This window comes from Cnephaeus nilssonii (assembly GCF_951640355.1).
Source record: "Cnephaeus nilssonii genome assembly, chromosome: 11".
Taxonomy (NCBI): domain Eukaryota; kingdom Metazoa; phylum Chordata; class Mammalia; order Chiroptera; family Vespertilionidae; genus Cnephaeus; species Cnephaeus nilssonii.
The window spans coordinates 74,907,099-74,932,747 of record NC_137082.1 but is presented as its reverse complement, the minus strand read 5'-3'; the positions used below and the strand labels follow the sequence as shown (position 1 = coordinate 74,932,747).

At 45.5% G+C, this 25,649-nt stretch overlaps 1 protein-coding gene across 5 annotated transcripts in view; it reads right to left on the bottom strand.

Annotated features, from left to right (window-relative positions):
* The window catches only part of FHOD3 (formin homology 2 domain containing 3), a 381,469-nt gene that overhangs the window by 74,215 nt on the left and 281,605 nt on the right, over positions 1–25,649 (bottom strand). For 2 of the 5 annotated variants that reach the window (XM_079783588.1, XM_079783591.1), the window contains exons 11-12: positions 16,711–16,824; positions 8,552–8,686 (exon numbers count right to left, since the gene is read on the bottom strand). In XM_079783588.1, coding sequence (XP_079639714.1) covers positions 8,552–8,686; positions 16,711–16,824 — 249 coding nt within the window. Of the gene's footprint in view, positions 1–8,551; positions 8,687–16,710; positions 16,825–20,484; positions 20,560–21,209; positions 21,546–24,467; positions 24,564–25,649 lie in introns of all 5 variants that reach the window. The other 3 variants (XM_079783592.1, XM_079783589.1, XM_079783590.1) reach the window with 3 other exon arrangements.

Below are 25,649 nucleotides of genomic sequence, written 5' to 3'. Positions count from 1 at the left end.
CTGCATATATACAAATGCCTGAGGTTGGCTCAGAGCAGCGGCCTCACTGTGAAGGGTGGAGACGCTGGGCCCAGGGAGAAAGCTCTGGAAGCTCTGGGCTTTCCTTGCCAACGAGGTCACCTCTCAAAAGGCAGGCGAGGAGACAAAAGAAAAGTATTTCTGCACTTAATTCTGACCAGCAGGGGAAAACCACTGGGCTGGGAGGGGATGGGAATCTTCGAAGAGAGTGGTCTTGAGGGTCAGAGCCCTTAGGAGGCATATTTTAATGAGATAGTGGCAAATGCAAGGCCAGGAAGGCTGCAGCCCAGGAGTCTGTGAGCCCAGACATCCTGCGTTGAGTCAGAGCCTGCAACAGGAGAAAGGGGCAGGCAAGGAATGACATGCACATTAGGGGACCTGCACGGTCCGAGAGACTGGAGATCAGGAGCAGGAAAGTTGTGCTCATCAAAATCAGAAGAGGGCAGAGAGAACAGTAACAAAGCCAGGAGGATGGCTCATTTCTGACCTTCACACTTCACTGGGTCCGGCCCTGGTCCTGGCCTCTCCAAACCCCGTCCGTGGGCGGCTAGGCTGGCAGGCATGTGCTAGCAGCCAAAGTATTCGCCCTCTTTCCTGGGAGACTCCAGGGGTTCCTCACTCAGAGGCTGGGTACATACGACTCAAAGACTATTCCTGTCTCACGGGGGCCATCCTCGGGAACTAGAAGCCATGGGAAGAGTCACAGGTTTAATCTGAATTGTCCCAAGGGTGTGTATGTGGCCGATCAGATGGCAGGGTAGGGGACATGGGGACTTTAATGGGTAGAAAGTTACAGTTTTACAAAGTGAAAAGCGTCTGGGAAGTAAGGAACACGGACCCCACACACATGCGCGGTTCTCAGGAAGAGTTAACAGAGTCTTTGCCCTTATTTCTGAACCTCTTGCCACCTCTCGCCTCCACCAGCGTCCCCATCTGTTTCTAAAGTCCGTTACACTTGCAAGTCTTATCTCCCCCCCCCCCCCCACCCCGCAGCTTTCCAAACAGGGATGAAAGCTTAGCTCCCTCACCCCACCCTCAGCAGCTAAGACAAGAGGCAGGCTAACCAAAGTGGCAGGTCCAAACCAGAGGAAAAGGTTCGGATGTTTCCCCAAACCTCCGTGTACACAGAGAGGTGGGCTGTAAGGAAAGACCCTCCCACGGGGCCACAGAGAGCCCGCTCCTGCCCAGCTAAGAGGCCCAGACAGGTGAGTGACAGAGAGTCAATGATGCGCCAGAGTGAGAGGAGTGGCAAACTCCTCTGCACACGTCCTCCAGGCGTAAGTGATATTCTGCTTTGGGGAAAAAAAAAACACTAAATAATATCCAGGAGCAGGTAGCCTTTGGTGGTTTGGAAAATTCTGAGGTCAGTCTGAGCCAGTCAGACCTGACATCTCCCCAAATGCTATCGAGCCGTGCCTGTGCCGATCGAGCCTGACAGCCATGTGGCCAAAAGCTCGAAAAAGTGCAACATCTGGAGGGAATGCTAAAAAAAAACACACAAGATAAAATTGAATTTCTTAAGCTTGGGCACAAAGCAACAGCAATTCCAGTAAAAGTATAGATCATGTCCACCAATGTAAAAAAAAAATAAAAAATGGTACGGCCTGGCCAGCGCGGCTCAGTGCTTGAGCATTGACCTATAAACCAGGAGGTCACAGTTCGATTCCTGGTCAGGGCACATGTGGGCTCGATCCACACAGTGTGGGGCATGCAGAAGGCAGCCGATCAATGATTCTCTGTCACTGATGTTTCTATCTCTCTCTCCCTTCCCCTTACTGTCTAAAGTCAATAAAAATACATATATATTTTTTAAATGGTACAAATCAGAGAAAGAGAAGTTTGTTTCTTTACCAGCATCTTTCATTCTACACTTGCTGTCCACAACTGGTGATGAGGATGGCAATAATCGAAATGTTTTATTCATGAGGCTGACCTAAGCATCTAATTTTTAAATTGAATATAGACAGACTCCACTCCTCTATGCCCCAGTCTGTCCTGATCTATTTAGCTGATGGTGTCTAAAAAAAAAAAATGAGCACAATTCCACTTTTTATTGGCCAAGTTTAGATATTGTTAGGTTCCCAGCTGGCTCTGGTATGAAACCAGCATTTCCATCTCTCCGTGCAGTAACCCCACCTGGTGGTGGATGGAATAACTGCAGGGCTACAGGGTAAAAATTGGGTCTTTTCATTGTTCTACTTCCCAAAACATGCTTATCTAAATTAATCAGTGAACACATTAACTCTGTATCTTTTAATGGGGTAAAAAGCATGTTGCCACTGAAATTTTAAAAACCGGTTTACAGCTTAGATATTTGAAAGAAAGCTGTTTGTTCATCTGCTCATTTATTCCATGCATCTTTCCGGAGTGTTGAATATGTGCAAAGGATGGTGGCAGGCACTGGGACAACCCAGGAAAACCAGGCATGGTTCCTGCCACCGGGGAACTGAGTGCCGTTCAGTAGGGAGACAGGGAAGTGACAGGCACATTCGGTGAGTGTCTCAGGTGGGTGTGGGCCCCCCAGCCAGTGCCTGGCACAGCGTGTGTGGTCAAATATTTGTTGCCCGAATGCTGAGCACATGACCTGGAAACATGCAGCAGGGACACCTCACACAGGCTCAGTAGCGGTGGCACAGGATATGGGAAATATATTCCATAGGTCAATATACAAATCAATGTGCTCACTTGGAGAAGAATTTTGGAGCAGACATATATAGGTCCTCAGGTTACGTCGGAGATCCGTTCCTACGGCGCGACTTAACACGATTTTCACCGGAAGTCAGAACCCATCTACACAAGCACCCACGTCACTCACATGGAGCACATACACAGCAGTAATGAAGTGACACAGTAAAAAAGAAATTTAAAAGAAAGGTAACAATTCCTGACCTTTACTTGTGGTAAATAGATAATAAAAAACATAAAGCACATATGGACATACATCGAAATGATGGAACTTTTTTTTTATAAATAAATGGGAGATGGCGACGTAACCATGAAATGACGTACGTCGAGTCCAATGTAACCCGAGGACTGCCTGTATTTCACACCATGATGACACTAAATCAGAAACCTGTACTTCCTTGAAAAAATGTAGGTAACCTGACACTTATTCTGCAAAATGCCAGTTACCAAAGGTCTCAGGTCTCTTAGGGAAAGCTGTGATATTTTAATCCACACAGTCTCCACAGCATGCTTGGTTAGGAGTGCCAAGTCACATGCAGTTTGGTTACATGTGGAAGAAGAGAGATACAAACCTTTCTTCTCTTGCTTGTCTTTGCTCCTCTCTTTTGTCTAAATACTCTCGGCTACTAAAAATAGATGGAAGAAACAAAATAGGGAAGAAAAAGAACAGAATTATATGCTCATAAGATTGCCAAGAAATTACTAACAGTATATAATGGAAGTCCACTATTGCCTCAGAAATGGAAAGTGGCTGTAGTTGAATTTTTAAAAACCAAGGGTAAAGACTGTGCTTTAAAAGTACTAAATATAATGGATCTTCTATAAAATCACAGGGAGTCCGAAATCATGGGATTGTTGGATTCGCTCACGGACATGACCAATTACACTTTGGAAAGAAGAATGCATGCCTATGCGGGGGAGGGAGAAGAAAAATATTTTTTAAAGATGAAATAATACATAAATAAAGTATAGCCATGACAAGCAAGCCATAGCTTTCAGAGGCGATTCACATTCAGTCCAGCTCTGGTATCGCCACAACTTCCGCCTCAAGAATTAAATCTGAGTGGCTCTGCGGGTCACTGCACTCTCCAGTTTGGAGGTTGCTCCCACAGCCCAGGATCTCTCTCTGCGCCCCTCACATTCTGGCTCTTTGCAGGGATCCCTGGAGGCTCTCACTCTGTGCGTTCTCTTTAGCCTGTACCCACGAGATGCCCAATTTTGTCCAATTTTAATGTTCGTTTTTCTGTTCCTGCTGGTGAGGTCCCAACGTGAACCTAAGCTTAAGACTGATTTATTTTCCTGGTGAATTCTGACATTATGGTTTTCTACACTGGTCCTAAGGTAGTTTGAGCCCTGGCAACTGGATATAAAGGAGCAGTAAGTCAGAGCAACTGAAACAGGTTAGGAGAGGGAGAAAAAGCAACAGAGGCTCAAATTTGTTATCATTTATAAACATCCATCCTCATCGCTTTTCATACTAGAAAGAAATTCTTCCATAACCCAAGAGGTTTAAGATCATATTCAACAAAAATAGCAGCAGATAAGGAACAACTTTTAGATGGAATGCCAGGGAAAAGGCACAGGAGCATGAATAACTTAAATCAATGTAATGGGTGGTGAAAGGTCGGCCATTTCGGTGTTCTCAGGACTACTTTATAAAGCTCTTCCTGTTTCCTCTTTTGAATTTCTTTTCATTCACATCCTCTGACTTTTAGGAAGAAACTGTCATCATTATAATTAAGAGTTGTATGTGGTCTGTCCTGATGATCAGCATTCCTTCCTGGACAAGGTTTATTTAATATTTTCTATCTATCTATATCTATCTATCTATCATCTATCTATCTATCTATCTATCTATCTATCTATCTATCTATCTATCATCTATGTCTATCTATATCTACCTATCATCTATCTATCACCTATCTATATCTACCTATCATCTATTTATCTATCTATCTATTTATCTATATATCTATCTAAAACTACCTATATCTATCTATCATCTATCTGTATCTATTGACAAAAGATTAGATCCAGACAATCCATTTTCAGAGACCATGCTCATAGCTGTTCACTCTTTGCTCTTGGTACCAAATGGATCTCATTTGATATTTAAGAGCACAGAAAGATTCTGGTTATGATATATATTTTTTGTTACATATCATATATATTATGTATATTGTATCATAATGACTAAGGTATTGCAATGCACTATGTACTCTTCTAGAACTCCAACATCATGAATGCTAGACATTTAGGAATTATCCTATGGGTCCCTGAGGAACTGCTCATTTTTTTTTCAATGTTTTGTTTTGATTCTTAGATTAGATGATTTCTACTGTTCCGTCTAAAAGTCTTTGATTTTTTCCCCTCATTTCCATTCAGCTATCAAGCCCAACCAATGAATTTTTTATTTTGGTGGTTGTATTTTTCAGTTCCATTTAGTTCTTCTTTATACCTCCTATTTCTTTGCAGAGACTTCACTTTTCATTTGTTTCAAAATTATTTGCCTTACTTCTTAGAGCCTGTTTATAATAAATGCTTTAAAGTTTTTGTCTGATAAAGACAGCATCCTTTTGTGGTTAGCATATTTTGGTTTTCTTTTCTTTCTGAGTTAAGACTTGCCCTGGCTCTTTGTATGACAAGTTATTTTGGATTGCATTCTGCATATTTTTAAATATTTTGCAGAGACTCTGGGTCTTATTTACATTCTATGAAGAACCTTGCTTGTTTTCTTTTGTTTTCCTTTAGAAGGCAAGCTACTAAGTTAGGTTCAGCCTATAAGTGCTGACTGTCTTTACATATTAGTTCCAATATTAGCTCAATTTAAAAATATTTTAGTGCTATGGAAATCAAGCCCCATGTGTACCACCCAGTGGCCAGTCTGAGACCTGAGTGGTGGTTCGTCAGTACTTAGTTCTCAGTCTGCGGCTTGCTGTTTAGGTTCTGAGCCACCCCTGCACAAATCAGTACTCTCTTAATTTCTCGACTCTTTCCTGGATTCCTTGAGTTGGTTTCCCGTCCTGGTCCTCCAGCCAGAAAGCTTGGGCTTTCTTTTCCCTGCTCTGCTGCACACTTTCAGTGACTTCCATCCGCACCCAGGCAACGCAGCAGGACACAGAGAGAAGAACGGTGATGTGCCTAGTGCTCTCAGGGTCATAGCTCTTCTGGTCAGAGTTTTAGGCCCCTGCCTGGACACTGCTGCTATCCAGGGGCTTCTAAAACAACAAGGCTTGGACACTGGGATAGGAGAGAAGGAGAAAATATGATAAGACAGATTTTCTCCCCTCTCTGACCCTTAGGAATTCCTCTTACTGCCCTTCAGCCCAGAAACAGGGGCCTCCCCCCAGAGCTGTCAATGCACACTTGGTATGTGCCTCTGGGTTTCGGGGTGTCTGAGTATGAGCCAGGTGATAGCGGAGGGAAAACGGTAAACTTTCACTGATTAGGTGGGACATTGAATGCTAGTCTCCTCCGCCAATCTCCTGCTCTCTACACACCGGGGAGTTTTCGGAGCTCTACACACTTGTCCACAATCTTTGGTGCACCAGTGATGCAGAAGAGACCGGAGGGGCAGAAGAGACAGGACCCTGGACCTGTTTTCAATCAAAATCTTTAGATGGGTAAGCTAATCTCTGAATTTTCCAGGTGTTTCAGCAAGATTCTCTGCTGCTATTTATGCAAATCTCCCAGAAAGCCCTGACACAGGAAGCCTTTAACCTGTTCAAGTGGTTTTTACAAATTGGTCTTTCCAAAAGAGACACCTCCCAGAGCTACGTCGTGAGAAGTGGTGCATTCAGGTCTGGCGTTTCCACGTATCATGTGGTAGAAACCTGACAGCTCGGGGCATGCCACCCGATCATGGGGGGACTGATGTTGGCTGACTCCACGCAGCCCATTAACCCAGTCTTACCAAAGCCAGGATCAGCATTTCAACACAGACTTGGGATATTTGTTTTCACATAGTAGTGAGTGACAGTTATGGCAACCTCACAGCTCTGCTCATAGTTTGATCATTTCTACAATTACACATACTCTTCCTGGCTGCTGACAAAAAAAAAGTTCTTGAACTTATAAATCCTCACTGACAATGCGTTTACATTCTTTGTAGGTTTAACTGGGAGGAATTGATGGGAAGATTGTTTGCCAAAGAAACTGAACGGAGGCAACAGGAAATGGAGATGGGGAGAGAAATGAAAAGAAGAAAGAATATAGAAGCTATAGGAGAGGTGACTGGAAGATGAAGGGAGAGATAAGGAGAAGGCAAGTAGGAAGGAAGGAAAGGAGGGAGGAAAGGATGAATGGAAGGAATGAGATGTGTAAGGACAGACTCAGCATGTGTTTTGCATTCCATAAAGCGCTGCACAGCATGAAGCCCAGGGCAGGGGAGTGACTGAAGGTGAGGATGGGAGAACAGGTGACCTGGCTGAAAACTGAGCAACATGGACTCAGCAGCCACACAGGCTAAGATGTGGAACCTGGCATGGGCCACACACAAGGACATATTCTTGGAGCTGAACAGAAACCAGGAGATTGGGGGACAATGTCCTAGGAGTAATCAGCGTAATGACCTTTCTTTACCCCGTAGGGGAAGATTATTGGTTTTATTTAAAAATTAAAGATTGCTACAGGGAACAAGAAGCAAACCAGGAAGTGAAAAAAGCATTTTCTTTTAGGTGTCCAGTAGAATATGAATAAAACATGAATAGTTTAGGGGGAAATAACAAGTTAATTTAAGACAATTAGGTTCTCTGTCCTTATTTTATTTTTCACTAAAATTAGTTCAACTGTATCTTTTTAAAAAACAAGTTTTACATAGGGCAATTTTTTTCTGGTTATTCTGCTTTATTTTTTTAAAATTTGTCTTTATTGTTGAAAGTATTACAACAATACTTTGTATGTTTGTCTCCTTTGTGTGTTTTTTTCCTCATTTATCCCCTCTACCCCACACCCGCCCCTCCAGGCCTTCACCACACTATTGTGTATGTCCATGGGTTATTTATATCTCTCTATATAAAAGCTTAAGCAACCATTACAACCAAACGACCGGAACAACTCGTCAACCAGTCGCTATGATGTGCATTGACCATCAGGGGCCAGATACTCAATGCAGGAGCTGCCCCCTGGTGGTCAGTGCACTCCTACAGCCAACCTCCTATGGCCAGCCAACCTCTCCCAGTCCTTCCCCCTGGCTGGCAAACCTCCTACGGCCTCTCCCCACATCCGGCAATCCGGCAGGCCCCATCCAGCTGGCCCTTTCTGGCAGCCGGCAGGCCCGGCCCCAATCGGAACTGGGCGAGACGGCCCCAATAGGCCCTGATCACCAGCCAGGCCTAGGGACCCCACCCATGCATGAATTTCGTGCACTGGGCCTCTAGTATGCATATAAGTTCCCCGGTTAATCTCTATGTCCTCACCCAACCCCCACCCTGCCTTCCCTCTGAAATTCATCAGTCTGTTTCATGCTTCTATGTCTCTGGATCTATTTTATTCATCAGTTTATTTTATTTATTAGATTCCACAAGATTCTCTCTCTTTAGAAAGGCCCAGATAAGACCATTTCAGATAAAGAAGGACTCATGAATACATGAATCCTTGATGGTATTTGGCTTGTTGGCTGTGCTTCCTGCCATATGGTGAGAGGAGGAGGGGGGTGGAGAAGGGAAGGCTATAACACACCAGATCTATACTATTGCAGGTATGTCTTGCTCTTCCATGAAAATAGAGACAAAATCCAAAGAAAATGCAAACTTCCTAACTCTATAACACCATTATTAATCATACAGAGCTGTGAAGGCAGGCACTTTCATTTCAATTCATTATCTTAGAAATTGGAAAATCCTCTTACCTGAACTTGTTCCTTTCTTCCCGTTCTATTCTCTGCAACCTTTCTTCTCTCTCCTGCCGCCGCCTCTCTCTCTCGGCTGCCAGGGACTCCTGGTGCTGCCTAAAGGATGATGTGAGAAGACCACTCAGTGATGACCTAAAGATATAATGAGTTCATGTTTTAGTGGGTTGGCCTACGATTAAAGGTACTGAAGTAGGAATCGATCAGACCTTGGTTAGAATTGAGGGTCCGCCGGGACCTAGGGAGTGCTTGGGGAAAATCCCTGAGCATCTCAGGTCTTCTGTTTCAGGATCTCCATCTCTAAGTGGAGATAAGTAACCTGCCACAGACACTGGGAGGACAAAACGGTGTCATGTATAAAATACTAAGCATTTTGCACAGCAAAGAAACCATCCACAAAAGGAAAAGGCAACCTAGAGAATGGGAGAAAATATTTGCAAATATCCAAAATGTATAAAGAGCTCATATAACTCAACAGCAAAAAAATTGGGTAGATCTGAACCGACATTTCTCCAAAGAGGACATACAGATGGCCAACAGCTATATGAAGAGAAGCTCGGCATCTCTAATCATGAGAAAAATGCAAACCCCAAGAAACAGGCAACTTTCCTCCATCCCCATTGCTTCCATCCTGGGACATCTGCCATCCGAGATGGGACCTGGATTCCAGGCTTCCTCGTGCTTTCTCTGCAGCCTGTTGCACACTGCGTCGGTGAGAGCCGAGCCTCCCCACCACGGGAGGTCATGGCTGGGCTCCCACAGCTGCTGTGGAGACGGGCCCCATGTGCAACCTTACCTTACTGTGCTGGCTCACGCATCAAGCATGAAGCGACTCTTCCAGGTGTGGCTGGCATCACACTCTGGCCTGTCCACTGGCCCTTCTGCAGGCGCCAACCCCGGGTATGCAGCAATTCCTGCCCCTTCCCTTTTACTCTCCACCCTCCTGGCCAAGACCATGTGAGTCCTTCAGCAGAACTCACCCAGCTCCAGGTCCACCCTGCTTGGCTTCATAATTAAACCATTCTCCTGGCAGCTTCCAAAAGCACCGCCCGCCACCAGCACCTCGTGTCCCACGGTTTCCGGGCTTTACTGGCCCGGCCTGAGGCCCATCCTTTCCATCTTCTCACTTCCTCTCCACTGCAGGCCAGCTTTCCCCTCCCTTGTGCACTTACCTCTGCTCTAAACACCAAGTTTCTCCCAAACACAATCTCCCAGGGATCTCAGGACCATGTTTTTAAGGAAGATGTGAACTCACTCTATTCTCTCATCTCCCTCTTTACCTTCCCTCCTGCACATACTCTCACCTGCCCACCGGGCAAACCTAGAGGCAAACTGCAAGCTGTCTTACATTAGAGACTCAGTTTCCCAGACTTCTCACCAGAGATGTCCCTTGGGAGGATGGGCCATCTGTGCCTGGCTCCTCTCCCTCCAGCTTCTCTATGAAGGTTCATCACGGTGTTTACTACAATGGAACTCACTATGTGCGGATGGTGTGCTTATCTTCTGTTTCTGTGGCTATCTGTGACCCCGATGACGTCAGGGGTAGGGTCGAAATAGATCAGTGTCAGATTCCCATGCCAAGCACAAGGTTGGAACATTGTGAGCACTCAGTATTTTCTGAATGAAATATATAAGTATGTAATATTTGTGAGTGTGTGTGTGTGTGTGTGTGTGTGTGTTTTCAGCCCCAAGGGCCAGGTTTCCAGCTGTCACTGGCTACAATGGCATTGTTTATTGGCATTGTGCAAAGGTTACTGAATGAGAAAGGGGAGGAGGGGTATCTATCTACCATTCTAAGTGTGTGTAACTATCTACACACCAAATTTCTCCCCAATTCAGTCTCTCCCATTATACCACTAAAGCGTCTCACTCATTGCTGGGCTTTGAGGCAAGGAGTGGGGAACTGAGATAAGAGAACAAATATCAGGAACCCAGGAATACATTTTCTGAAGGAAAAATAATCTCCCTCTTTTTGCTCCGTAACCTTTATACACCACTAGTGCACAACCACTATAGCCAATGACGACTGGAAAGCTGGCCATCGGGGGCCGTGACACAGCCGGGTGATGGCACAGGGCTCCGCTTGCAGCACCGATGAGCTGTACCGTCTCCAGCTCTGCGGGTGTAGGAATTCTGGTCTGTGATAGTTGCACTTTCTTGTTACAGATCTCACCTAATGCTAAGTGTCACACACGCTGCTCTCACTTCCAAACAGAATTATAATACACACCTCTTACGGCTGCTCTGTACATCCTTTAGGTAAATAAGGGTGAGAGAATTGTCTAGTTAAAAAAATCCAATTCCGCTTTCCAAAGGAAGAAAACTCACGAGTTTGTTCGCCTGGTTATTTGCAAAGTAGCACAGGGGAATCGCATGCAAGAGACAGAAATGGCTGCTGTCTGAGAGTAAATCTAAAGGCAGAAGACGGGGAAAGTGGGAACAGCACAAAGTACCCTCTGTAAAGGCAAAACACCTCTTCACCCTTCCAGTGAACATGGATTCTCCTAAGCAATGTCCTGTTTGTCTTAATAAAGATTTCCCCCAAATCTTCTAATCAAATGGCCAGTCCAGGAAGTTGAAGCATCTTCAACCTGTGGCTTTGTGGGACCCATGTTCACTGCCATGGACCCCTGGGGAGTTGTGAACCCCGAGAAACAAATGGATAGACACATAATGATTCAAAGGGCTGAGAGCTGACATAGCGAAGTCTGGACCCAAGAGGATGTTACAGTTCATTCTGCCGGAAGAAGTCAGAGCCTCTGACAGAATGGATGAAGGGGCAGAGCACATACGAAGGAAGGGGCCTCAGGAGAGCCTGCTATGTTCACGGGACATTCACGGCGGGGGTGGGGGTGGGGGGCACTAAAGGACAGGGAGGATGGGGGGAAAGCTGGAAGACGCAAACAGGACCCAAACATGAGGCATCCTCCAGGCGACGGTAACCAGCTGGACTGTGTCCATAGGCAGTTGGAGTCATCAAGGTTTCTAAGCAGGAAAAGTCAACTGCTCGGTTGTGGATTTCAGAAAGGATAGAAAACATACTCCACTGCAATATAGAGTCTGGGCATGACGTAGATCTGGAACTAAATCTGTGGTCTTAGGAACCATGAGGAGGAGTCAGATTCAAAATGCATGTGGGAGGAAGAATCACTAGCATCTGTTAGGCGCCCAGCGTCTCCCCACAGGCAGAGGGCTGAGCCAGAGCCCGGGTTCCCAACGCCCACAGTTGTTACATAAAACTGCCAAGAGGGAGCCAGACCCTATTGTAAACTCACTCTGTCAACTGACCGGTGCTTCTCCTCTGCACTTTGGATGTAACACGATCAATTAATCAGGACCACATTGTGCCTTACAGGAACTCCTCGTCTGTAACGAGATTGCTATCAGGAAGTAGCAGCCGCCAAGGGGGGTGGGGGGGGGGGAGGGTCTGCTTGCTACTCCCCTCAGCACAAGCTTGTGGCTTCTTTGTTTGAATGGTAGGGAATTGTCCACATTGATAGCCTTTATTTCCTGCTGGCAGTAGTGATCACACAAAAAGGCATGATCATTAACTGTGATCACACAAAAAGGCATGATTTTATCCCATCTTCCGTGCTTTTTCTCAGTGATTTTTTTACATATACTTTGATCAATTGAAAAGAAAAAGTTTACCTACAGCCCCATTGGACAGTGGGGCTCTTGATGCCGCTGACACGAAATTTTAAAAGTACTGTGTAGCCCAGCCAGCATGGCTCAGTGGTTGAGCGTCGACCGATGAACCAGGAGGTCACGGTTCAATTCTCAGTCAGGGCATAAGCCCGAGTAGCAAGTTCGATTCCCAGTGGGGGGCATGCAGGAGGCAGCTGATCAATGATTCTCTCTCATCACTGATGTTTCTATATCTCTCTCTCCCTCTCCCTTCTTCTCTGAAGTCAATAAAAATATATTAAAAATAAATAAATAAATAAAAAGTACTGTGTAGATCAAGTGATGGACCACAGCCAACAAGTATTTAGGATCCAGACAAACACATGGGTCATATATTTGAAAAAAACAATGATCTGAAAACCAGACAAGTAGAACCTCAAGGCACAGGGAGATAGTAGTGGAAGGAAGAAGTGATAAAAGCCAAAGTTGACTAGAAGGGGAAAACAAAGCACACACAGAACAGACAGTCACATGGAGGAGGGAGTCGGGATGAAGAAGGCATAGGTAGCAGCAAATTCACTCAGGGCCATCGTCAGCAGTCCTGCCACACAAGTAAGAACTACAAGAGCTAACATCCCTGGAAAGAGGTAGAAAGACATGGACACAGACACCATCCTTCTGAGGGAGGAGTGACCACACTAGTGTGGAAGCAGATCACAGGGAGTGATGTCCCACGACGGGGAGTTGAGCTGGAAGGAGAAGCCAGCACTCAGCACCACAGGCTCCCACGCTCCTAGTCTTAGCTCCATGGTCCCCACTTCCCTACACATTCTCCGGCTCTTTATCCCAGCCGCCGATTTCTGCAAAGGCCCACAAGATGGAGATGTCCCCACAGGGATGGGAAGAGAATGCCATCTGCCTTTCCCAACTTCCAGGAACCACAAATTCATGTGCTGTGATTACTGTTTGCTTGCTTGCTTGCTTGTTTCATTTGAATACTTGACCATGAATGGTTCAACTATTCCTGTAATTACATTTCCCTTTAACAAGAAAACATTTAGAGCTTTTCCACTCAAAAAGTCCTTTTTTTTTCTTCAACATTGAAGCATTTTAAAAGTCGGCTTTCATTACACAGTTGCATCTTGTATCCCCGAGGGCCTTTGCAAATAATCCGGTTTTCCTATTTTGTTTCGGCACAATTCAAGTTCCAATGTCATGAAAATTAATGCTATACTGTCTCTTTCTAAAAGAGAGCGCTATAAACGAAGCTGTGATAGCAGATGTGGAGATGGATTGGTTTTGATTCCCTTGTTTTGACTTCGTTTTGTATGCTGTTTCTTCAGTTCCTTCCTTTCTGGGTCAATTTATCATTCCACGTTTTATTAACATCCAACCCACTGACATGCTTGGGGAGACTCTGGGAAACGCTAAGTGCAGACTGATGCTCAGGAGTCATGTCCAAGGCGGCCGGCCTGCCCCCAGGGCTGCTTTAGTTGGCCCGGTTTTCCCAGGACTTCTGAGAAGAGAGTCTTCTTTCCAAGTCAAGGGAACGAAGTCCTAGAGTCCTGAGTTCTGCCCTGGCACACGTTAGTAGTCAGGGGAGTGCTGCCAGATGTGGGTTCTCATCGCAAAAATGCAACTATTGTTCGTAACAGTTCAATGTCTTTCCTAAGAAAAAAGTTTTTCTTTTTGATTTCAATAAAATGTGGATATGTGAAACATTTCAACAATAAATCTTACACATTTCACCGAAGAACATACCTCAGTCAAAACAATCATAGAGCTCCATAAGGCAAAAAAATTCTCACAGATGTGAAAATAGATTATGGGTGACATGCAAAGAATTCAGTTGTCAAAAAGAAAAAAGAAAACATTAAACTATACAAAAACACACCATTATCATAAATGCACCTGGCATCATATGCTTGGGCGATGGAGCACAAATATGATTTGGTGTGGAGGACCCCTCTTATTTTTCTGTTGTTACAGTCACAAAGCATAAGCCAGCAAGGCGAGAGTAAGAAAGGATGATGCAGCCAGGCCTGATGGTTTCATGGTCTTAATAATGAAAATGCACATCCAATGTTTCAAATGATTCATTACAGGGTTTTTCAAAGCCACAGACGGTGAGAGTTGAAGACACATGCAAATGGAAAGAAGCAATAGACCCTCTGAAGCTACTTTACCCACTGGTGGGTTCAGTGGATGGCAAAGGTGCTGAATTTCCTGTGCAGAAATGCACTGTGAGAGGGAACAGGCCGCTGGGAAGGGGCTCCTGCCATTGCTGTCCCCAGGGACCAGGTCCTCGGCACACAGGCTCCAAGAGGGATTTCATCCAGCACCTTCTTCACGCCAAGGACCGCGGAGCCCACATCTCCCTGGGTGTCATAGACACCTCATACCTTGCATGTCCTAGGTTGGACATCTCCACCCTCCATCTGCTCTTCCTCCAGGATCTTCTCTCTCAGTTCCTTGCTTCTCATACCCACATGCAAGCCTGACCCCTCACTCACTTTGCTTCCCCTGCTCCCACCCTCCTGGTGGCAGCCAAGTCTGCCCAAACTCACTTCTCCCCGCAAGCCCCTGGGTCACTGGCCTTCTTGGGCATGGTCATCTCTCTCGGACTTGGAGGCAGCCTTGCCCCTCTAGATGCCATTCATTGATGTGTTAGAGGATATCGCCAGCTGCTTCCAAACCTGAACAGCCCTGTGGGCTCAGGATAGAGACCAACCTCCTCCCCAGGGCAATCAAGGTGCTCCTGGATCCAGCCCTACTCTTCCTCCTCCAATTTCTCCCCCAGGAGACACTCAACCAGATCAAGAAGGGAAGGAAACAGACAGGAGTCCTTCAGGAGCCTGCACCCCTGGATCTTCCAGCTTAAACCTGACCTGGGTCTCTAGGAGTCAGAAAGAGGATAGGGCCGGGACTTCACCCTTAGGACCAGGGAGGAACTTCCCCTAAGCCCAGGACTTCAGAAACTTGCAGACCTCCTGTCCTTATAACTTCTCACCTTCAAGGGCCTCCAAACAGTTCCCCAACCAATGAGTGGGCAATTCACCCAATTACCTAGCGTTGGCTGCCACTCTGCCGTGGCCAGAGTTAGGTACTGTGGAGGACACAACACGGAATGGAGCCTGCTGCCCACTCCCAAAGAGCTGGGAGCCTCGCAGGTGTGAGATGTCTCTTGTAAGAGGGGTCAGACTCTCCTATTCCTCACGTTGGCCCCAAATCCTCCATCCCATAGGACAAGGATCTTCTTTATTAGTGACCTCTCTGGGAGCACAGGCAACCTCAGTTGACCCCAAGAAGAGGTGCCCCAGGGTAAAGGACAGAGGGTGTCTTCAGGGTAATCACCTTGTGACCTCATTACCAAGACCTAACTGAGCCTGAATATGCCCAGGTCAGGGCCACACTGGGCTGTGGAACCTGAGAGTTTGACACCATGGGGCTTACATGGCATCTTAGAAATTAATGCTGAGGGGTGGCAGGGCAAACCACATTAGACAGCCCTTCTTCCCAGGACTGTGAGGTCTTGCCTGCTCCACATCCTGATCAAATCTCTCATCACCGCAGCACTTGGCCAAACACACTCTCCAACACACAGGAGAGGACCATAATGTGGTACACAGATCGAATGTGTTTCAGATTCAGGACTTGTAGCAAATGACCCCCGGGGCATCATTCATGTCTAGATGTCTGACCAATCATGAGCTGCTGGACATTATACTCCATCATCACACATTGTCACTTCCCACAGGACTCACACGAGGGGCGGGGGGAGTACACAGAGCACTTTCATATGTACCTTCCATCTGTTCATCAAAACCACCCTCTAAGGTAAGGGTTGGCAGAATTGGCATTTTACCCTTAGGATGCAATAACTTCCCAGTGAGTTGGGGCCCTAGCCAGTGTTCTCTAACTCAGCACTCTTGCCATATAAGGGTAACTGTTTTCAACTGTTCTAAAATTACAGGACCTACCTACCCTTCCCTATGAACACATCCTTGTGCAATCAGGAGTAAGAGCAAGGTAATTTCTGGTGGTCTAATACTCCTGCCAAGTTAAATTCCTTCCCTGGACCCATACAACTCTTTTCTCTTCTGGTAGGTCCTGGATTAATTACACAACACCTTAATGGGCCCACTACCGACTTACACAGAATTAATCATTCAGAGGTGAAAATTGATGTGTGTAAGACAAATTGCAGAGCTTACGCTAGATCTAGAACAGCTTTTGAGGGGTGAATCAAATCATTTACATTTAAATGTTTTGGAAAAATAGTTCTATACTTTCCATGGAAAGTGGGTAGGGAGATGAGATAATAATAACAAAATATCTCTAATAAAATATTTACTGACTAAATAGTGTGAAAGAAAGAAAACAGCCTTGCCTCTGGGATATATTCTGGAAAGAAAAATACTCTAGATTATACTTTTATTGACACTTTTCCGTTAGGCACTCTTCATCAAATGGATCCCCTGTACGTGAGGACAGTGACGCCATCAGAATGCTCCCTATAAGATAAGACCCACCTGTCCAGCCTGGGCTCCTGGGGGATTGGAAGAGATGATGTGGAAGCGGTGGGCACAGCGGATCCAGACGAAGGTCTTGGAGAGTGGTAAGAGTGGTTGCCAAAGTTGTTGTATCTAAAGAGTGCAGAGGATTAAGTTGGGAGCAAGGGGAGACAGAGAAATGAGTACAAGTCAGTAAATAAGGAATAGCAAATTATCTTAAATTTTCCAAGAGATACAGGTCTGGAAATGCTAACACTGTCAGTGATGGCACTAACGCAAAAAAAAATAAAATAAAATAAAAAATCACTAACTGTTTTGTTTTGTTTATTGCTCATTAGAGATGGTTCTCAAAGTCCAAACCCATTAAGCAGCAGGATTCTGACAAAGGATTTAATAAGGCACTCATGTACAGTCAAACTATTTGCTAACATAAATTAGAATCCAAATTATTTTCATTTGAATCATGAAGAATTTTCTTGCCTCTCTTGGTGGTACAATTAGCATTAAATCCATTCAAGATTGGTAGAAAATGCCAGATGATTAAGAAACATCTTATTAAAAATTCTGCTTTAGGTATTTCTGAATCAATTTCATTCATTGGATATAATCTCATCGTGTGGCTGGTGACGAAGAATAAGATGTCCCTGGGCCTTGTGGATTAGCTTGTTGCTAAAAGGTGCAAGTGTCTATGTTTTCATTCGATATTTCCCCAGGAATAACATCACAGCCACTAGGTTTAAATGAGCTTTCATCATTTCACAATCATCTTTTATAAGTTTCAGGATTTGAAGAATTCTAGAGTTTTCTTTGTTTTTCAGAATAGATGCCCTTTAGCAGGTTGTATTTAGCCATCTTCACTCAGTGAATTCCCAGAACACAAACTAGCATTTGAAGCCCTTGCCTGGGGTAGACACTCATGATTAATTACAAATAACAAGATTCAGAGAACTTTGCCTCTCAAACTACTCAGCCACTCCTTCCCCTGAACCAGTTAGGGACCTTGTATTTGGGGATATGGGACCTCAAGGGTCATTTGTATTTGGGTATTGGGACCTCAAGGGTCACTATAATATAAGTGCACAAAGACCTTCCTACATACGCTGAATCCAGCCCAAACTCCTGCCGACAGACATCAGTTCTAACCATTCTGGGAAGCCATTAGACCTCAATATGTAGATGTCCTTTGACAGAGTAAGTCCACTTTTGGGGAGTTATCATAACCCTTATGGTTATTTATGTATAGAAAATATCAAGTAGGGAACATTATGGAGATCATAGTGAAAACTGGAAACTACCCAACTAGCTAACAATGCAAGAACAGGTAAGAAAGTTTATTACTCATTAATGGAATATTATGCAACCATTAGAAGTTATTGCCAATTTTGTAAGTGATAACATGGGAAATGTTTATATATATATATATATATATATATATATATATATATATACACACACACACACATACACACACACACATAAATGTTTATATCTACATATATATGTGGGCTGAATTAAAACATCAAGATATAATATACATTAAGTTTGATCACAACTTTGTGTAGAAAAAAAGTGTAAAAAACAGATCATCTATTTTAAAAAGTGTAAGAGATAAAATGTCAGTTTTTCTTAATAAATTACACTATTATAATGAGAAATGAAGTATTTCCATTCCCCCGAATCTATCCTGTGTTAAGTCTTGTGTGCTGGCTGTTCCTCTTAATTGCTTATTTGGTACCACATGCGAGGTCTGTGCTCGGTACCAGGCCTTTTGCCAGCAGGTGGGGACCCAGATCCACAGCGTTACTCCATCGTCTGCTCATTGCACACACCACCTTCGCAGGACTTGGTTTCTGGCGTTTATTTTCTCTTCTCTTAACAAACCCAACACTCTACATGTCCCACTGCTTCCATGAGTGTTGATTTGATTTTTCTATTTTGTTTTATTTATTTGATTTTTCAAGAAGATGCCCAAACCACAGGCACAGAGAAGGCAGGAAAGCAAAGGATGAGAAGAATGTACAAAGAAAGGAAGATGCAGAGAATGAAGAGAAAAGCTTAGGAGCAAAGAAGAGGGAGAGAAAGGAGGAGGCAGCAAACAGTGAGAGGTGGAGAGAAGGAGGCTGCCACTCACCCCGAGCTGAGTCCTTGGGGAGCCAGGCCCTGGGCTCAGGCTTCACCCTGGGTCCCAGCTGCCTGGACTCCCGGCTGGTTATTCTCCGCAAGTAAAACAAGTCCCTTCCGACCAAAAGTGGGCATCGGGTGGACTGTTTTAACAGGGTTACTTTACTAAAATTATGTTAAAATGATGCTATGGAAAAAAGGCAAGCAAAATGCTTTCCCTCCTCCTTTGGTCTTTCTAGTAGCGAGCATTTAATTCAAATACCTCACAGCCTGTCCAGTTTTGCTTCTCCATTTCAGAGAAACTAATTGGATCCTGCAATTCACTATTCAGTTTTCTTTTATTTTTCTAATTTTCAATGACTAACTGGTTGGTCTCCAGTATAACCCATTTAATTGCAGTCATCCAGGAAGACCATCAGAAAATTAATGGGAACAAACAATATTTAGACAGTATTCAAATTCCTGTCAAATATTTAAAGATTATAAACTCTTCTCAGTTCAGTCTAAGTCGGTCCTCATTCACAAACATGTGGCTGCTTTTCGTAATTTCCATGTATATTCGTGTCAGCAATTAGTATGTTTCTACTGCTCCCTCCCCCAAGGGCTGTAAGTAGTAGTGAAGCTTGGAGACCAAGTTTGAGGAACCTGGGTCCCAGGAAAGTGCCATCAGAGGCTGTGAGATCATCACCAGAAAGTCCTGGATCGCCATCTTGAGCAAACACCACCCTGCTGGGGGAAATGCGGTTGCCAAGATATTTTTATTCCAGTGAAGCGTACAGCTCTTAACTTGCACAGAGATCCTGTTCTCAGAGGGCATACGAGCCACGTTGGAGGCAATCCATAAACATTGTGGGAAAGATGACAATAATCCAAGACTGTTAAATCTGAAGAGACTGGTCGGGAACTTGTAGTTGGGAGGTGTTTGAACACACAGACTCCTGGAGGCAGGGCGTGGCCGGGTTAGGCCTAGGATTTAGGAGTTCTGTGTCCCTGAGTCCACAAAGGAGACAAAGGAACAGACGCCCTAAGAGAGAGGCCTATATGATGTACAGGTTAGGACCAGACTTTGGAGCAGGCTGCCTGGCGTGGAAACCACTCTCCACTTATCCAGCCTCTCTGTGCCTCAGTTTCCTCTTTTATAAATAAGGGCAAGCAATAGAACCTACCTTTTAAGGGTTAAGTGATACTTTAAAGCTTCAATTTCATGGAAAGTACAGGGCCTGGCTCTTAATAAATGCTCAATAAATGTTAGCAATGATTATTATTACTCTAAGATAGGAGTGGCCACCAGCATTAGCAGTAATTGATTTTGGACAATTGATTGCTCAAAATATACAACCCTCTGTTCCCCATTCCCTGCTCTGCAGCAGTTTCCAATCCAGGCATCGGTGAAGGGCAGACACACAGGCAAGCTGACGGGCACTGCTGAAAATTCCCTGTGTAGTTCTGATTTACACACCTCTCTCCCCCTGCCCTCCTCTCCAATTTTTATAACAATTATTGAAGTGTTCACACTTTAAGTGATGTCATTGTATTAATGTCCATGAAGTGATTCCAACTGCAAATGTTTGCCATCTCATGGGAGGCATTGAGCAATCTTTGAAAGAAAAATGCATATTTAGAATAAAAACAGAAAGCTATAGAAAAAGGAAAGGAAATGAAGACACCCACCTATTAGAAGAGAAAGACCGGAAGTTGTAAGGATCAGAGGCAGAATTCGTGCTCAGATGGAGGGAATCAGAGCCACTGCTAAAGGAAAGAGCGCCCCACTCAAAACGCCGCATGGGAAGCCGACTAAGCACTTTGCTGAATTCTGCAGGTCAAAAGGACCCAAGCCAGACAGACGGGTGTGAGATTCATCGACTATGTCAGACCATGCAGTTTCAAACTTTACACTGAAAATCCATTTTTAGCCCAGTCAGGTGTGGCTCAGCAGTTGAGCATCGACCCAAGAACCAAAGGTCACAGATTTGATTCTGGGTCAGGGCACATGCCCAGGTTACGGTCTCGATCCCCAGTGGAGGGCATGCAGGAGGCAGCCGATCAATGATTCTCTCTCATCATTGATGTTTCTATCTCTCTCTCTCCCTCTCCCTTCCTCTCTGAAATCAATAAAAATATATATTTAAAAAAAGAAAATGGGGAAAATTCCATTTTTAGTAATTGTATTATTACACAAGCCCCTTAATTTGAGCAGATGACAATTTTCTTGTGCATCGTGCCTAACTACTGGTAGGTATTTAGTGAGTGGTCAGGGAGTTAGTTCACGCCACGGCTGCGCTCTGTGCTAATCGAATCCACACAAACAGCAGAAGACAAGACAAGCGATGTGGTTAAGCAGCTGTGCTAGCATCTCCGGGTTAATCTCACGCGGGCCTCCACACGGGCTGATCTACCTGCTTTCCTTCTGGGCCTCGGCTTCCTTTTCCTTGGTGGATAAGGGTGAATCCTCGAAGTCATAGGAGAAGAGGTGGAAGGGGCTGTGGGGCACATAGGGCAGCTTTGCTATGGTCTGCGATGCCTTCGGGGGGCCAGGTGTGGAGGTCCGAGAAGCAGGGGTGGGGTGGGGCAGCAGGGCAGGCCCAGAGGACCCACTGCCCCAGGGGCTCCCCGCTGCAGTGCTGGCTGGAAGCTGCTTTCCCTGCGAGGTGGAGGTGGCGCTGGAGGCAGGGGGAAGGTCTGGGCTCTCCTGCCCAGTGGGCTTCTGCTCTGAGGCAGGGCTGGCCTGGCTGCTGGCGCCGCAGGGAAATGAATTGAAGGGAGGGATGGAAGGGAAGAAAAGAGATTCAGGAGAGAGAGAGCAAAAGTTAGCAAAGAGGAAAAAGCATGTAAAAACCCACTACTGCTATGGCTGCTTAATTCAGAGTCCAGCTGAGCCCCTGGAACTGCAGCATGAAAGCCCATCACCGACACTCTGGTTTGCCCAGTAATCCTGGGGCCCTGGGTTTGCCAATCTGGGAGGCAAGACCCACCAGGCCTATGGGCATAGAGGCCTATGGGAGGGGATTTAATGGAACCCCAAAGGCTCTTCTGCACCTGCGCTTCAGCCTTCCACCCCTCTCCCCCCCACCGCCCGCCTCCCCTCCCCCCCCCCCCCACACACACACATTTCTCCCCACTGGCTGTGCTGGCACCCGAATCTCCACAACTTGAACCTCACTTCTTTGTCTTGGTCAAACAGAGTATCAGGCCTCTTCCTGAAAAGCCCAATCTTGAGGAAGTGACATCCTACAGCCCATACTTTACTCACTCCTTTCGGTCCTTTCTTGAGAGCGGGTATGGATGAGAGCAAAGGGGAAGAGACGGGCCGGCAAGGAACGCAAAGAGCAGGAAGGAGGGGCCGGCGTGAGGAGCACACATTTTGCCCATTTCACACTTTCCCAGGGCCTCCTCAACTCTAAGAATTTGTGTTAAACTCTGCAGTTTTCAAAGCTATGGCCCCTCTCCCAGAGAACCTGACCCCCAGCAACGCCCATTTGGGAATGGGATATGAGCTGTTTTCTTTCCTACCTCAAATTCTGTGCTCCATCTACATATAAGGGCAGGGACATGCCAGTTTCCCTGGCCTGGTGGGAGGGTGATGTGCTCAGTGCAGGCCTGGCATGTGGTGGGCACACACAGCAGACACACATGATAGGTATGCATGGTGGGCACACACAGCAGGCACATGTGATGGGTATGCATGGTGGGCACACACAGCAGGCACATATGGTGGGTATGCATGGTAGGCACACATAGCAGGCACACATGATAGGTATGCATGGTAGGCACACACAAAGAAGCAGCCAGCAGAAAGGGGGGGCAGCAGAAGACACCAAACCCACAGAAGTAAGCAGGATCTTCCCACCACCTTCAAGTCTAATAAGTTTACACCAAGGAACAAATAGTATGCAGATTGATGTGAATTAACACCTTGGTACTGTCTAAATAGAGCCCTGGTGTTCAATATGCACACCTTTATTTCCTAAAACTGAAAAACCTGACTGTAGTGTCTGATCAAGGACACCCTCCAGCGTCAGGCATGATGTCAAAAACACTTCAGAGGGTCGGATAACAACTACCTACTGTGCCAACAATCCTATGTAAAAGACAGCACAATGTCAGCAGGGATGCCTTTGAAAGCCACCCATTCTAGCCAGATTCTTCCATCTGGTCCATAGGAGCTGAACTATGTGAGTCACTGAGGGTTGAAGGGTGTGGGGGGGGGGAGGACATGCACATTTCAGCACATAGAGAGTCATACCTGTGTATTTATTGAGGGTCTACATAATTTCCTGTAACTAATTTTTCACCTCAGGAGGAACTGTTAATTAAACCTCCTCCCTTCCCAGAGCATCTGTACCTAAAAAGTCACTATTGCCAAGCAGGGCTCTCAGCATGCGCTAGGAGCTCCGGTGAATGCTACCTTTCTCACCCTCCCATTCTGAAATGTATGGCTCACTCTCTGTCACCAGGCCATTCCATTCCTCTCTCCATACCTGCTGGCTTCTTCCCAGTTATTTCCAAAGTGGGGAAGCAATCATTAGTTTGTTAATTCAGAGAGGATTCCATGACCCATGGGAATGGTGGGAGTCTCTGGGTGTCAAAGGAGCCTATATGAGAATTTTTATTTGTGCTAGTGACCTGGACAACGAGGCCACAGCAGCAAAGAATCACATTGACTTTGAAGTTAGTAAGAGAATGATTTTACCCTAATTCATCCAAGATCCTTTTAATTTTGCTTTTTGTGGAAAAAACTAACAGTAAAAGTGTCAATTTGCAGTATAATCAATTAAATGGAGGAAAAAAACACCTGCAAGGTGCCTATGTCTGTTACCACTGACTAAAGACAAAAGAATGCACCTTGGAGAGATGAGCAGAGAACAGTAAACTTTCCACAGGACCCTAGAGCTATGTTAGTTGTGCTGGGCATAAAAATAAATACTGAAAAATATTTTCCATACTCTAGTGCATTGATGGACAACCTTTTGAGCTTGGTGTGTCAAACTTCGCCAAAAAACTGAGCATAACTCGGGTAGTGTGTCACTTTGAGGAAAAAACTAACTCCAAGACTCTAGTCGCAAATGTTTCATCCTCAGGAGCAGCAAATGTTTCATCCTCGGCATGCGGCCGCGTGTCATCAGAAATGGCTACACGTGTCAGTACTGACACGCGTGTCATAGGTTCGCCATCACTGCTCTAGTGGATAAAAAGTGTTCCTGTCCATTTTGATAAAAAACAAACTTGCATCATTCACACAGTAGTTACCCACACATTTTAGCTAATATTTTACTGGTAAAATTAGTAGGAAGAAGGAAACACACATAATTATTTTTAGTACAGTGCTGAAAGGGTTAAAATTTTCTGTCAATCTGATTGAGCCAAAGGACTTAATGACGGAGGGAACAGTGGGAAGAAAACCAATTGGGTGAGTTTTCCACAAAGCATGGTTAGGAAGGCTGTATTGGAGTAAAAAATAAAGTTCTGTAATGAAAACATGCACTGTGATTTCTACAGACTAATCGCTCTGTGGCTCTGTGCATAGGGTCAGTAAAGGTTTGCTGGTGGGAGCTGGTGAGGAAGGGAGGAGACTACTGACAGGTGGCTGCAAACCATTCATTAGGAGGGAGCCTTGGACTTTTAGTGGGGGCCTGGGAGGGTCCAGCCCTTGGTACCTGTCCTTGCCCTGAGAGGGGGCATCATCCTCTCTCTCTTCCTCTGAATTGGGCTCCGTGACTGGCTGCTCCTCTTCCTCCTCCTCCTCCTCATCCCTGAGAAGAGGCCAGGAAAAGAGAAATGCACACAGAGACAAGATGGAGAAGTGAGATAAGCATTACAGACAAACAGGAAGATGAAGCAAAATAACTCCAGCTGGCTGAAATGAAAAGAGCACATTCAATCTGTTAGGAGAAAGGAAGAGAGTTCTGAGATGGGGAAATTTCAATGTGGGGTGGAGATGCAATAACCCAGCACAGGCCAAATTTCTTTGTCAATTTGGCTGGATGCCACTGCCTTGCACCCCACCCGGGATTCAGAGCAGCTTCTGGCCTTGGGCAGGACTCTTCTGTGGTTTTCCTCCTCCACACAGAGTCACGCAGGGAGTGCGTGGTGAGACCCAGCTCCTGCAGCAAGCAGGGTCCTCACCTCTTCACTGCACCACTGTTGGGTAGAAACCACTGAGGATCAGGCCACAGGGCACTGACCTCCATGGGCACCTATGGTTTTTGCATGCCACTCCCTCATTCTCAGTGAATGTGATTCACAGGGGAAGGAAGGGACGGCTGATCCACTTCAAGGGTAGATGCGTGGTCTAGGTGGAGTCAATCCTTATCACCCCCGGGTTTCTCCTGGTGCCTAAGTCTGGAGCCACCTATCATTTCTAGGGGAAGAAGGCTGCCTGTGAGTGAAGCCGACCCGAGAAAAGCAGAGCTGGAGAGAGAGAGGGAGAAAAGCAGCCCCTGTGGCAATTTTAAAACCTGGATCCAGTACTTGTGAAGTTCCATTCTGGCCTTACTAATGGAAGATGATAAATTCTCATTTTTGCTACAGATAGTTGAACGGGGGTTTTGCCCTTGCAGCTGAACAAGTACAGACTATAATAACTGAATCATTACCCTCCTCTGGCCTCTAAATTTTGTCAACATCTGATTTATGTTACTGTCCACATGAAATACCTACCCGAGGTCATGTGGGCTTCTAAATGCCTTGACAAAGGAATTGACTCCACTCACACACTGGTCCTCCTCACCATGACACAGAACTAGCCCGCCTGGGAAATCTGACCACAAGCCCCCATTCACCCAAATCTCTCATTCCACTCCTCCCACCATAACTTTTCTGCAATCTCATAGTGTCCG